The sequence below is a fragment of the Panthera leo genome, chromosome C1, assembly GCF_018350215.1.
Source record: "Panthera leo isolate Ple1 chromosome C1, P.leo_Ple1_pat1.1, whole genome shotgun sequence".
Lineage (NCBI taxonomy): Eukaryota > Metazoa > Chordata > Mammalia > Carnivora > Felidae > Panthera > Panthera leo.
The window spans coordinates 175,021,781-175,036,552 of NC_056686.1; the positions used below are offsets into that span (position 1 = coordinate 175,021,781).

A 14,772-nucleotide genomic window follows, 5' to 3' on the forward strand; every position below is an offset into this window, starting at 1 on the left:
AATGCTGGGCCCATATTTAACTGGGTCTACATGCTTACTTGACATTTACCATTGGTCCAGGTTCACCAGGTTCGCCAGGAGGTCCTGTAGGGCCAACACCACCCTAAAATTGAGAACAAATTATGTAAATAAATATAATTATATGTTTATTATATATAAAAACCAAAGAAAAACAGAATAAATTAAATTGTTGGCTCTACCACTTTCCAACTTTGCGTGAGTCACTTAATCTCTCTATACCTCAATTTCCTAATCTTTGAAGTGAGAATAATCAAGCTACCTACTTCATTAGGCTATTGTAACTCTCTTAATAACAAATGCATGTTAAGAACCTAGAATAATGCTGGCACAGAGTGTTCCATCGATGGGATAGCTATCATCATGATCATGATTGTCATCTTCTTCATCATCACCAACAACTACATTTTCTATTCACCAATGGCAGTAATATAAAATGGCGCGAGGTAAAACTCCACACACATGATAATGACAATATGGTAAGAGCTAAGAATTCTTTCTTTCCCTTTCTCTTGAAAACTTATTTCCTACTGCTGGTTAAATCACCACAAAAATTAAAAGAGCACTACGTTACTATTTTATTGGTATTTGATATGCTATAGAAACAAAGTATAGTATTATATTCTTCTTAAAGATTCCATGGATTGATTACCTTGACTGTGATTTCTAACACCACATGGTGGTAGCTTCTGTGATCTGATTTCACAGCCTCAGAGTTAGCACATAACCAATTATGAGAATTTTCATTATGATGTGAGATAATGATCTGTTATTTCAGAAGCGAAGGTACAAAAATTCTTTTCATTGGAGGCCAGTCACATAAAGAATCCAGATGATGGAACTTCAGTCCCATGAAGAAACTTGAAAAACATATTGCATATATTTCTGAGCAGAAGTTAATTAAATACAGCCTGTTCAAAGTGAGCATTACAATATGAAATTGAAAGGCTGGCCAAAAAACACTCATGTCACAGAGACCTTATTTGTATTTGTTTCTTTTTTGCTATAGTATGTAGTTTAATCATAAAAAGACTTACTTGCTGCCCTTGTAGGCCTTGAGGTCCCCTTGGGCCAACAGGACCCTTAAAAACAAATGAGAAGAAGAGTTGGATAGTGTTCATGACAATTAGGCCAAACATTTCAAAAATGTTGAATCAGGCTTAGAATCTGGAAAAGTGAAGCTCTGACAGCAGAAGATGATGACATTCTCCATTTGTACTCATCTGGAATGCAGCTAAATTCAAGAAGATTAAAGTCTGGACAACATTTGGGATGATTTTATACATACTTTCAGTCTCATAAAGGGAAAAAAGGATATGCCTGTATACACCCAATGTCTTTGGAACAAGAGCATTTGCATGCATGAGGGTGGTTCTGTTAAGCCAGAACAGCCAACAAAAGAAAAATCTTGGCAGGCATTATCAAACTGTCTATATCAAACTGTTCTTCAGCTTCATGGCAGAAAACTCATAATTTAAGTGAGCACATCAAATTAAAGACTTATGAAGCCATCAACAATATTGACTAGTTTATATTAAGTGTTAATTTACAATTATCTATGGCACTGAGATTTCTGGATTCTTTCTGTCTTTCATAACATACATTTAAAGGATCCACACAGGCTTTCCCCTATTAAACATGAAATAATTATACCAAGGCATGACAAAGGGAAGAAAAGGAAAATGCAATTTGAAACATTTTATTAATAATATATCTACCTAATTTTACCTAATTTTGCAAATGTCAGGGAAAGTGAAATCAAATCAAAACCATTTGTTCTTATGGCAAAAAAATTAAACTTTTATTGTGAATTGATCAGATTTTTAGCTAGTAAGAAAGTAAAAGCCCCATTAAAAAAAATAAACATAGGGATGCCTGGATGCCTCAGTCGGTTAAGCCGACTTTTACTCAGGTAGGGATCTTGTGGTTCCTGAGTTCAAACCCAACATTGGGCTCTCTGCTGTCAACGCAGAGCCAGATTTGTATCCTCTGTCCCCTTCTCTCTCTGCCCCTCCCCTGCCCTCTCTCTCTCTCTCAAAAATAAATAAATATTTTAAAAAAATTAAAAAAAAAGATTCTCCCATAAAATAATAAAACAACAACAACAAAAAAGATTCTCCCTCTCACTCCGGCCTCCTCTGCTCATACTCTCTCAAAATAAATAAACATTTAAATAAATAAATAAACAAACAAACAAACAAATAAATAAACAAACATATATGCAATTGAACTTCTAATGGATGAAAACTCATATATTTCAGAAAAATATCCCAAGATAATCATTGTATGAGCCCATACTGCTAGTGACTTAAAAAGTATACAAACAATATTTAAGTCACTCATAATGCTGGCCTTAAGGATGGGTAAAGGCGGTGGTTCTGTGGTCTAATTTTATACTTGTTATTGCCTTGAAACTCCATTAATCTGGGATGCCTTTGAATTATGTTATGAACAAGAAAAGCATGGGATTGTTGGTTTGATAAGTATTAATTCATTCAGTGAGCTTGTATTCTCCGAATACCCAGGTTAAAGTACTTGCCCAGAGAAAATGGGACTCTTTTTGGCAGTTGAAGAAATTCAAAAGAGGATCGGAACGGTTAGCAGGTCCAGTCAGGAAACTTCAGAGTTGTTGGCATAGGCATCCAGAGGATATTACGTAGGAAATAATGAAAATTAAAATGGCAAAATTTCCCATGTCAAAATTTTGCCAGATCACTTTTTCTAACACCATTAAAAGTACAGTTTTTGTTGTAGTAGGTTATATGTTTAAATTTTTTATTTTCTTCCAATTTTAAATAAAATATATAGGCAGCCCTTTATTAAAGTCAACAAATACTTCGCACAGTTATAAATGGAACACCCACTAGGCTTTTTTAATTGGTGCATGGCAGGATTTGATACATAAATTGAATGAATTAATGGGTGGATTTATTTAAGAAGACACATATTACTTCTTGGGGTGCCTGGGTGGCTTAGTCAATTAAGCATCCCACTTGATTTCAGCTAAGGTCATGATCTCATGTTCGTGAGATCGAGCCCCACAGTTGGCCTCCAGGCGAACAGCATAGAGCCTTCCTGGGATTTTCTCTTTCTACCTCTCTCTCTCTGCCCTTTCACCACCAACCCCCACCCCTGCCCCAATCTCAAAATAAACTTACAAAAAAATAAGACACATATTACTTCTTAATTAGCAAATTCAAACCTTGCTTTACAAAATGTTATTTTCCACAAGAACCTTGATTATCAGTAAAATTTTCACTTACCACAGATCCAGGCATCAGTCCTACTTGACTCCCAAGTCCAGATTTTTCATCCAATCCAGCCATCTGAGCTGAAAATGGCTATAAATGCAATATCTTCATGTTATTTCCAAAGTAAGAGACATATATCAACAAACTTAAATTCAGAAATGCACATTCTCTGGGATTCTTATAGAATGGCTCTGTTGAGAATCATTTGATATTTTAGACTTTAAAGCACAGAAAAAGATTCAAATTGTTTTTCATTGTATGTGTTTGATTGAACAATCTTCCTTAGAATATTCATGACTATGTTGCTTCAGAATAACGACTTCAATGGGCCAAATGTCTCATACTTGGTAAAAGCATGTATCATTCTTCCAGTCTCATCGATTTCAGCTTTAAATCTCTTTATCTGATTTTCTCCCATGCCAAAAATCTGAACAGAGCCTAAGAGATGCTTTTAAACATTTTCCCTAAAGATTCCAGTTTCAATTTGAGACTATTTTACTTAGATGGTATTCTTGTTTCTTTGTTCATGACCAGTAAACTTTACACTGTATTTATATAAGTTGATAAAGATTTTACAATCCTTCTAATCTTTGACTATTCTAAGAATTGGCAACAGTTTTACCTATTTTCTTTCACATCACAGAAACTCTGGTAACCCAACTGACCAAAATGGTCCACATATATTCCGGGAGTTCTTTCCAGATTTTGGGGGGTAAATGTGTATATTATTAAAAAAATTAATTGGCAATTACTTCTACAATCAGTTGAGAAATAAATGTATAAATTGTTATAAAACAAAAATCATATTTCAGGGCTCCATATGTTCCTTTGTTTTGCTATGCAATCTACTCATAAATCACCTATGTCTGCCACTAAGAATTCAAAGAAGCAGGTATAGAAAGATATTTTGCTTTATTTTATTTCTCGCAGGAAACTAAAATTTGGGAAGTAATCAGATAACATTTTTAGTGTCAACTAGGTAGCCCTTTCTATATACATCATAATGGATCTGTCATCCTCCCTTCTTGTGGAGGAAATGACACAGATTTTGTGACCATTCTGAGCCTAAGAACAGCAGAAGATTAGAGATGTTTCCCTTTTCAATTCATATTGGGAACAATATTAGCAGTCCTTTAGAATCAGCAGAAAGAACCAAACCAGTTCCAGAACTGACACTGAGAAATAAGTCACTCAAAGCGGTACTTTACAAAATGCTCTTGTGAATTTTCTGACAATTCTCTGTGGGTTTCCGAGTTCACTGCATTCCCTTAGCTGCTGTTGCAGTCAAGGGCCAACTTCTGAACTAAGACAACTTAAACTCTTAATAATGTATCAAAATTTTGGGTGAGGATGGGCAAAATAGGTGAAGGGGATTAGGAGGTACAAACTTCTAGTTATAAAATAAATAAGTTACTGGAATGAAAAGTACAGCATAGGGGATACAACGAATAATATTGCAATAATATTGTATGGTGGCAGATAATAACTATACTTATCATGGTGAGCACTGAGTAATGTATAGAATTGTTGAATCAATAGGTTGCACACCTGAAACTAATATAACATTGTATGTCAACTATACTTCAAAAATTAAAAAAAAATTAAAAACTAATATATAATCTAAATATAACAGTCAACAATATATAGAACTTACCCTGCTCATGCCATCAGGTCCTGGGTGGGATGGATGTCCAGGAGGCCCAGGGGCACCAGGTTGACCAGGAACACCCGGTTCTCCATCAATTCCCTGAGGACCACGAGGACCCTGGAAAAACAAGCCCATGCTCATTAGAACCCATTGCCAAATATGTACTTAAGTAGAAATCTAAAAGACAGACTTCTTGATGGAGAGGAAGTGTTCATTATGTTTAAAATGAATAGCCATACTGTATGATTCCAACTCTATGACATTCCTGGAAAAGGCAAAATTAGGGAAACAGTGAAAAAGATCAGTGGTTCCCAGGGGTTGGGGTGGGAATGGGGAGATCAAAAGGCAAACCACAGGAGAATTTTAGGACAGTGAAAACACTATGAATGGTACTGTGATGATGATGTATGTATCAGTATACACTTGTCCAAACCCACAGAGTGTACACCACGAAGAGGAACTCTAATGTAAACTATGGACTCTGATGGGAGATGTCGATAATGGGGAAGGCTATGCATGTATGGGGACAGAGCATATATGAGAGCTCTTTGTGCCTGCTTTGATTTTTGATGTGAACCTCAAACTTCTCTAAGAAAAATAAAATCTTAAAAAAAATAGATTGCAATCCAGCCAACTACAGCAATTTCATCAGCTCTGCTGACACTGCTGACTTCAGCACGGATCATAGCCTCTGCTTAGGGGCATGGTATATTTTGGGTAAGAATTTTAGTCTTGATGTGTTAAATCCCCAGTAATGAGCTGTCTTGGAATAATTATAAAATTTTATTGAGTTCACCAGTATTCTAGAATAAGCTTCCTTATTTGGTTGGTTTTGTGGTATTTAACCAATAAGTTCTAAATTCACATGTCTGTCTTAGATTATGGTTAACTATATATGTGCTTGCCTAACCTCCTCCCACTGAAAATATATACATATATATATATATATATACACATATATACATATGTATGTATGTGTATATGTGTGTGTATATATATACATACATATGTGTGTGTACATATATATAGAAGCTCCTTGACTGGTATTTGTGGCTTTTTTAATCTTTCTAATATTTTGATGTTTTGTATAGTTCTTGGCACATAGTAGACCCTCGATATATGCTTATTACATCTTCACATTTCAATCCTCTTTATTCTACTACTTAAGTTCTGGCATGCTTTGTTTTTCTTACCACCCCTAAAGGTGGATCAGACCAATGAGAAACAGAGGAAAAGGCACAGTGATCCGGCCAAGTCTAGTTCTCAGAGAAGTGAGCAATGATTTCTAGCTGCCAAATTCCACCCTCCTCCCAACCCACATTCTGAAGGCAGCTTGGTGAACAGCCACGTCCTCAGTTCTGGAAATGTTCTGTCCTCCAACCTCATCATTCCCACAAGTCTTGTGAAGTATTTTCTGTCTGTTTAACCCTGAAGAGTCTTAACAGTCTTCAAAAAGAAAGAAAGGACCAAAGAACTCAAAGTCAATATGATTTTTATAGTTAGAAGCAGGGATCAAGAAAAATATGATAAGTGAATTGGAGTTTAAAAAAAGAAGCTTCTCCTCTCTAAACATGAGAACACCTCCTGGCTTACAAAAGTAATTCAAATATGAGCTGATACAGCTGAAGGAGGACATATAAAACAAGATGAGGTGGGAAAGGGGGCAGCTGGCATATGATGGCTTTGGGGAGGGTGGCATAATTTAATTAATATATTCAAATATTTGTATAGATTCATATAGATATATGTATTTCTTAAAAGAGTAGAAGATAAGCAAATGCATCTATTCAAATAGAAGTAGATAGTCTGAAAAACACTTTGAAAACTGATTTCTCAGGAAATTATTCTCATCCTTTATCAAGTCAAATGCTTTCTGACTCTTAAACCACTGTAGAGTCACTTAACTCTTTTCATTAGACATAAGAGGCTGATGTAAATTGCTGTCTAGGATTCCTGATCATACACATAAGAGCAACCTGAGCTGGAAATTCATACTGTCAATGGTGGCACAGACAAAGTTAGTAGTATGATCTACTCAGAGCCTTGTGTGGAAAACTTTTAATGTGTTTCTGAAATATGAAATTGCTAACTGATAACCAGGTATCATTGTATACAAAAAATGAACTAAAACATGTCTCCTCCCAAAAAGATTTCTAAAGACAAAACCAAAAACTGCATTTAGTTTCAATGAGAATAGAGAGAGGTTTGGGTGGTATTGATCCTCAAAAATCATATGCTTTCTCCATCCTTCTGTGATTAATTAATCTGTGATTACTGCATGGCCACCACCCTCCACCGTGATTAATTAATGTGAAACATTAATAATCATGTTTCAAAGTCTTGTTCTGAAGACAGCCCACTTTTCTATTGACTTCATGATGCATTCAGTGTCTCCAAAGAATCTCCTCTAAATAGCCTACATGAGTTACACTTCTACAAATTGAGATTAAAATTAATAAAAATTTTTTAAGTTATCCAAAATTAAGTGAACATAATTATAAGTGAAAGTAAGAAAAAATATAATACATGAGCAGTTTTACTGATAAACATTGAAAACAAAAATATAATTTGGGAACACATTAAAATATATACTTTCATATTTCCAAGTGAGATGAATTACATACATTTTATATTAAGGTAAATATTCTATTTATCATCATTCTCTCCCATTCCTGAAGATACTCTAGTACTAATTTCAGGCAGCCATTTACAATACAAAGTACTTATAGATTACCACTAGGTGGCGACCTTTAAACATTCACAAATAGAAAGGACTAACTACCTCAGTCCTCAGGAACTTTATTCACTATACACACACACACACACACACACACACACACACACACACACACACATTATGAAATGTTAGAGTTGGTAAAATATAGCATATTTCCCATTTTACATATATAGAAACAGATCTACAGAGGTTGAGTGTCACATGCAATTAGAACTCAGCACACCCTATCTATCTCCTGACAGATGGCTAGTTTGTCACCATGAAGTTACTAGCATTACTTAGTTAAAACTAAGGACACATGATAAGAGACAGTCCTGGGGGTCACTGACGAGTCATGAAGACTTCCGGAGAGTATTTATATCACAGTAGTTCTCAATCCTGAGCACTTTTGCTCCCCTCCCCTGGAGACACTTGGTCACATCAAGAGACATTTTTGTTGTCGCAATTGTATGTGGGAGGAGGACAGGTGTTGCTACTTGGCATCTAGTGGGTAGAAATCAGGAATGCTGCCAACCATCCTACAATGCATAGCTATTATGTGGCCCCAAATACCAATAGTGTTGAGGCTGAGAAACCATGCATTACATAGTGAGCATTCTGTAGTGTCTGATGGTAACGGAAGCAGGAGGAGAAAACGGTATTTATGATTGCAGTACCACCCTACGTTGTGCAAGCCACAGCTTTAGTCTAGTTAAGCAGCTCCTGCAAGTCCTGGGACCTGAGGCAAAATGCTCTACCAATGGATATTTTGTAACATCATGCCAGTATCTTGCAATTGGCCATAGTGGAAGTATTTACACCAGGGAAATCAGCAAAAGTATAGACACATTTTTTTTAATGAGACAGTTGTTAAAAACTATCATCCCACTGCTTGCTAGGATTAACAGAGGAACAGACTGCCTATTTGGGCAACTGCCAGGATTGTTTTTGCTTAATTCCAAATAAATAACTACTCCTCACTCTTTTAAATACACACACACACACACACACACACACACGCACGCACACACACACCCCTAATTCCCATTGATTATCTCAGGGCTAACCAAGATAGGAAGGGCAGCATATCACACACTAAGTTAAGAAAAGAAGACAGGGTGACAGCAGACTCACTGAATCCTAACAAGGAATTCTGAAAACGCAATCACTATTTCTATAGTAACTTCCACCTAGACTTAGGACTAAGTGTTATCAATTATCCTGGGCACAAGTACATTGATGCACAATGTTACTGCATGGCCACCACCCTCCACCTAATTGAAATTATCTTCTACCTGTTTATGTCATTCTAGACCCTTGGACAGGCATCTAGAGAGCTACTAACAGTATTCAGGTCACCAATACTCATGAAGCAGCTCAGTAGAACAGCAGTGAAGAATGAATACCAGCATAAGATAATCAGAACATAGCATTACTGCACACATATAAGACTATGCCCCATTTCCCTGGGGTACTGTAATTTACCTGCATGCCTGCCAATACCATCCATTACTCCAGCCCCAATTTTGTAGTACTGTCATCATGCAATACTTGGTCAAACGTATTCAAAGATGAATCAAGAGGCAAGAGTTCCAAGCAACATGATCTAAAATACATTTTTCTTTATTTACATATTCAAGGTTGTCTGTTGCTCTCCTGCTCATCTATTTCTCCCATATAAATATGTATAAATACATATTTGGAAAGCTAAAAACCTAGAGAGTTAAATTTAGTAGACATTAGACAGAAAATTAAACAGCACAAGTTTTTCTGATTAAAACATAAGATAAAGATAGCAATACAAAAATTAAGCAAGTTATTTAATACAGAAAGACATTAGTTTCTGAGGGTAAGATATAAAAAGAAACAGAATCGCTATCCTAGGACTTGCTAATAAGAAAAAACATCTGGCATGTGTTATATAATATCTTCATGTTTTATCTCCAGGGTATCAAGTTGATCATTTAAATTTAAAGGTGTTCCCTTTGTTCTGGTAATGGATTTGTTGATTTTTAAAATGACTCCTTTGATAGTTCTGCAGCAGCTGCACAGTGAAAATAGATAGAGTGTTATTTGGGAAATAAATTCATTGTACAACCACTTGAAATAAAATTTAGTCCTCTAATAATTTTTTTTCCTTTATCCAGTTTGGTTATCCCTGCAGCAACCACAGATCACAGAACTTTGGTGTTTTATCTCAACAGTACATTCCTGGCATTGTTCACTCATGATTTACAACTTCTGAAAATAACATGAGGTATTCATTATGTTTCCTTAGGTTTTCTACTTTATTTTACTTTGACCTCACGAGGGACAAAGAAATGTCATTTGTGTTACCTAAAAAGATAATAGGTAATTATTACCATGTGATACTTTCCTCTGAATCAGAAAAGACCCACAATCACTTCATGACCTGAATTCTGTCACATTTAATAGAGATGAGAGAGAAACAGTGCCACCAACTCTTTGTTGCATCCAGAGAACGTGGTATAGACGGGCTTACCCGGTACATGGTACACTTCACTGAAAAGGGAACTCTGCCATCAACTTACAGGTTTTCCTTTTGGGCCTCTCTCTCCTCTTGGTCCTTGTGATCCTGGAGGCCCCTGAAACGGAAAGTGATGATTAAGTCTGCAAAACACGTATACTTCAGATGTTTTTATTTTAAATGTTTGCTTGATCTAAGAAAATCGGAAAACAGAAATATCACTTTTTTTTAAATTCAGTTCAGTTGAAGACTGTAGAAAATAAAGCCATGTGCGTATAAAAGCTCTGTGTACACAGAAAGGCTATTTATATTAGCAATGAAGCCTAAAGGTCTGTAAAGAATTAAAGAATTAAGTGTTACATTATAGCATCATGGAGCTCAGTGAGCTAAATATATTGCTTGAATGATAATTACAAAGTTTATGAGGATCATTTTTGCTGTCTTGTCCTAAGCAAGCCTTTGTCACTACATTATGGCCATAAAAACCTACGGTTTGGATTTTTAGAACTACATAGTTGTGCAAACCCTAAATTATCAATGATCTGAGGGAATATATGTATGTGTGTTCTGTCTAGTTACCTAGAATGCTACTGCTAATCCAAACCTGAAATCAGTAGTCTTTTGTGCTAACCCAGTAATATGCTATTCTGCTGTATAATTTCTCAAATTCTATGGAAATTCGATTTAATTTCATTAACAGATGAAATTAACAGTTTGTTTCATTAAACAGATAAACGTAGTCTATCTTTAATTATTGCCAAACAATAGGTAAGTGTGTCTTAATGAGTAAAGCTAATCTAAAATTAACAATGTAACAATAGATCATTTTGGCTTTCACATAGCCAATAAAAACACTAACATGGAGGAAAAATAGGGTTCATCAATTTCAGAATGAAATGATCTTTTATATATCATTCATTGCTGCAAAGGAATGCTTACACTTGAAGATGTTTCAAAACAAAACGTTTCAAGAAACCAAGCATCATGGTTTTCATTCTATTGTCCTTTGATGGATATAATATTCATAAAGATGTTCAGTAACTGTAAGAACTTAAGAGTACCATGAATGTTGGAGGAAACTACTTACTGCTGGTCCTGGACGACCACGTATGCCTGTTACCTAAATGATAAACAAGATAATCTGTAAGGATGAAGTTTCAATAGAGTTTAAGAAAAATCAATAGTCAAACAAATAAGAATAACAACAAAAGCCCTAGTGAATTTTTTCAGAGCAAACAGATGTTGTCAATTGATGCCCATGTCCTCCTTGCTTATGCCTTAAGATGTTATCTAATTTAAACTCTCATATACAGAGGCAGGACTGCTATAGGGATTAAGAGCACCACACTGGAGCCAAGAGGCCTGGGTTCAAATCCTAACTCTATCCCTTACCAGTTGTCTGACTTTGGACAAATTACTTATTACTTTATGTTTTCATGTTCCTCTTCTATAAAATGATGATGATGATTATGAAATTACCTCCTTCACAAAGTTGTCATGAAGACAAATATTTGTAAACACTTAAAATAGCATGTAAGACATAGTAAGTACACATAAGTGTTTTTAAATGAAAGACAACAATATGAATGGTTTACTTTTTAGGTAATCTTTGTTAAAAACAAGCCAATTTCAAGGCAAAGCAAAAAGTCAAACACTGCCAAATAAATCAACATGCATATACTTTTCTTCTGACAGAGTGATGATAACTCCTTTGAGATCTATGAAACTGATGGTTGAAGAATTTTCATCCCACTTAACAATATACTTTATGATCATGTACAAGTCTAAACAAGTCTTAAGAACTCTTATACAATATGAAATTTCAATCAGGAAAATGGCAAGATATATATCCAGAAGTGTGGAACATTAAGTCATGCCTTTTATTTGGATTACATGACTATTTATACCACAAAAAATAGGGGCACCTGGGTGGCTCAGTCGGGTAAGTGCCCACCCTTAGTTCTGGCTCAGGTCATGATCTCCCAGTTCGTAAGAACTGGAGCTGGGAACTGACAGTGTGGAGCCTGCTTGGGATTCTGTCTCTATCTCACTCTGCTCCTCCCCTGCTAGCACTGTCTCTCTTTCTCTCTCATAATAAATAAATAAACATGCAAAATATATAAATATACAAATATATAAATATATAAATATATAAATATATATATATATACATATATATATATATATATATATATATATATACATGTTAACTATCATTTTACATCCATATATAATATGCTTAACTTTAGAAAACCCTGATTTCCATTTTTAGTCATGGGACAATAAAAGTCAGGAATATTGTAATAAATAAACATTAAATAGTATATTAAAGAATTAACCTCTTTTGGTTTGTTTGTCTTATACTATAGCTTGGTTATAACATAACTAACATCCATTTTCACAAGAGTGTGTATATATGCAAAACTTTAAAACTATACTATAGCTAAGTTTTTTAAAGACACATGAAAACAATATATACATATACTTACAACAGGCACTAATCCTGGTTCTCCTTTTTGTCCCTATGAAGCAAAAATTGTTCAATTATCAAAATATAATAGCTTGGTGGGGATAGTCATATCATACTAGAATATTCCATGTAAACACTGAGAATTTCTATGTAAGAAATGTAAAAAACAAAAATGAGAAAAGAAGCAATATTTATAGTAGTCAGACATTATTGATGAAAAAAATTACTACTCATCTGAAAGACACAAAAATATCAATCCAATGTTTGAAATGCGTAACTTCAGTCTTTATAGTGAATAAATCTAAAGAACTGACTAGACCAAGAAATACTTGTGATTAAAAAGATGTAAAGTCAAAGCACCATAGGAAAAACTACCCAAAGACTGAAAACTCAGAGAAAATACAAAACTTGGATATGTTGAATTTTCACACTCATATTCTATGCCACCTAGTTTTAGTAACTTATCAGATGCCATTCCTAAAACTCTTGCCACCTTTTTTAAAACTCATGGAAGAATCTGAGAAATAACAAGAGGTAAGTTTGCTCATCTTCAAAAGGAGGAAAGAAAGAAAGAAAGAAAGAAAGAAAGAAAGAAAGAAAGAAAGAAAGAAAATACTTATATTGGTTAGGTAATTCTCAATATCTGAAGAAAATCAAGACAAAATATTAACTGAATAGGAAGATAAAAATAACACAAAAAACAATCATAACATAAAGGAAATAACATTGGACAATTTAATTGCCTTTTATAATAGATGTAGCAAACATAACAGATGTAGATGGGATTCTTAGAACTTCAGTCTCTCAAAAATTGTATTCTCAGAGCATGATTTCAAGTACATAGGTAAAATAATATTGGATGAATTCTACCTTCATATACCTCTATTTTACCATGTATCTACTTGTATTATTTATTTTTGAATTTGTCTTCCAACAGATTTTGGTCTCCTTAAGGTTATGATCAAGTCTACTTTACATCCTCGTTTTGTCTAACAGAAAACCTCAATAAATTCTTGACCATATTAATTTCCATTAATATAGTATGAAATAATGCTTTTTACTGGTTAATTGCAAAGTATGACTACATTAAGGATTATATCCAAAATGTAGAAGAAGCAAGAATAATGAGTTCTAGGGGCACCTGGGTGGCTCAGATGGTTAGGCGACCAACTTCGGCTCAGGTCATGATCTCACAGTTCATGAGTTCGAGCCCCTCATCGGGCTCTGTGCTGACAGCTCAGAGCCTGAAGCCTACCTCAGATTCTGTGTCTCCCCTCTCTCTACCCCTCCCTTGCTCACACTCTGTCTCTCAATAATAAATAAATGTTTAAAAAATGTTAAAAAAGAATAATGAATTCTATTTTATTTAATTTTTATTTTCACATATATTGCTCTTTTATCTGATTATAAAAAGTATATTGGTTAACAGAGAATTTTGAAAATATTGTAAAGTTTTGAAACTTACAAAAGAAATTAAATATTATACCCAACACCCAGGAGATAACCACTTTTAACACTGTAGTATTCTTAGTTTTCCATCGTTTACCTGAACTTGGTTTACTTAATCAATGCCTCAGTATTTTGCTCTTAGATTATACTTTCACTTTTACAATTAAAAATATCATTACAATGAATACCCTTGTTTATAAATATTTGTGTAGTACCTCTAACTAATACCTTATGGTGTATCTCTAGAAGTTGAAGTTGTAGGTTAAAGATCATACATATTTTTTGGGTGTTTGATCCAGATCTCCTAAGTGTACTCCTGATAGGTACAATTTAGTTATATCCTTCCAGTAGTATCCCACCTCTGACAAAATTTTGTAAAGTGATATTTAAAAATTATTTTACAATCATCATAGTCTTAATAATGGATTCAATAGCAGAACAATACCCTGATCATCACTGCTGATTCTACTGCCAAGATTAGGAAGTCAGGAATAAATTGATAATTCAGCCCTGGGAAATTTCTCTACAGAGGCAGGAGGGAGCTCTATATGAGTTAAGTTCAAGGTAGAACACAAGAGACTAAAAGACAACCTACAAAAAGACTAGAGAAGACAGGGATGAACACATATGGTCAGTAAAACAGAGCAGGCTTATTTCTGCATTTCTAAGTCTCCTAACTTCTAGCTTGGGTCTTTCCATTTATAACATAATCTGAAAGTAATAAAAATTCAT

The 14,772-nt window shown here is 34.6% G+C and overlaps 1 protein-coding gene across 9 annotated transcripts in view; it reads right to left on the reverse strand.

Annotated features, from left to right (window-relative positions):
- COL5A2 (collagen type V alpha 2 chain) overlaps positions 1-14,772 on the reverse strand; it is a 387,158-nt gene that overhangs the window by 54,600 nt on the left and 317,786 nt on the right. For all 9 annotated transcript variants that reach the window (XM_042949421.1, XM_042949419.1, XM_042949417.1 and 6 more), the window contains 7 exons: positions 12,611-12,643; positions 11,209-11,241; positions 10,186-10,239; positions 4,924-5,034; positions 3,282-3,359; positions 1,056-1,100; positions 50-103 (listed from right to left, as the gene is read on the reverse strand). In XM_042949421.1, the coding sequence (XP_042805355.1) occupies positions 50-103; positions 1,056-1,100; positions 3,282-3,359; positions 4,924-5,034; positions 10,186-10,239; positions 11,209-11,241; positions 12,611-12,643 (408 nt within the window). The remainder of the gene's footprint in view (positions 1-49; positions 104-1,055; positions 1,101-3,281; positions 3,360-4,923; positions 5,035-10,185; positions 10,240-11,208; positions 11,242-12,610; positions 12,644-14,772) is intronic.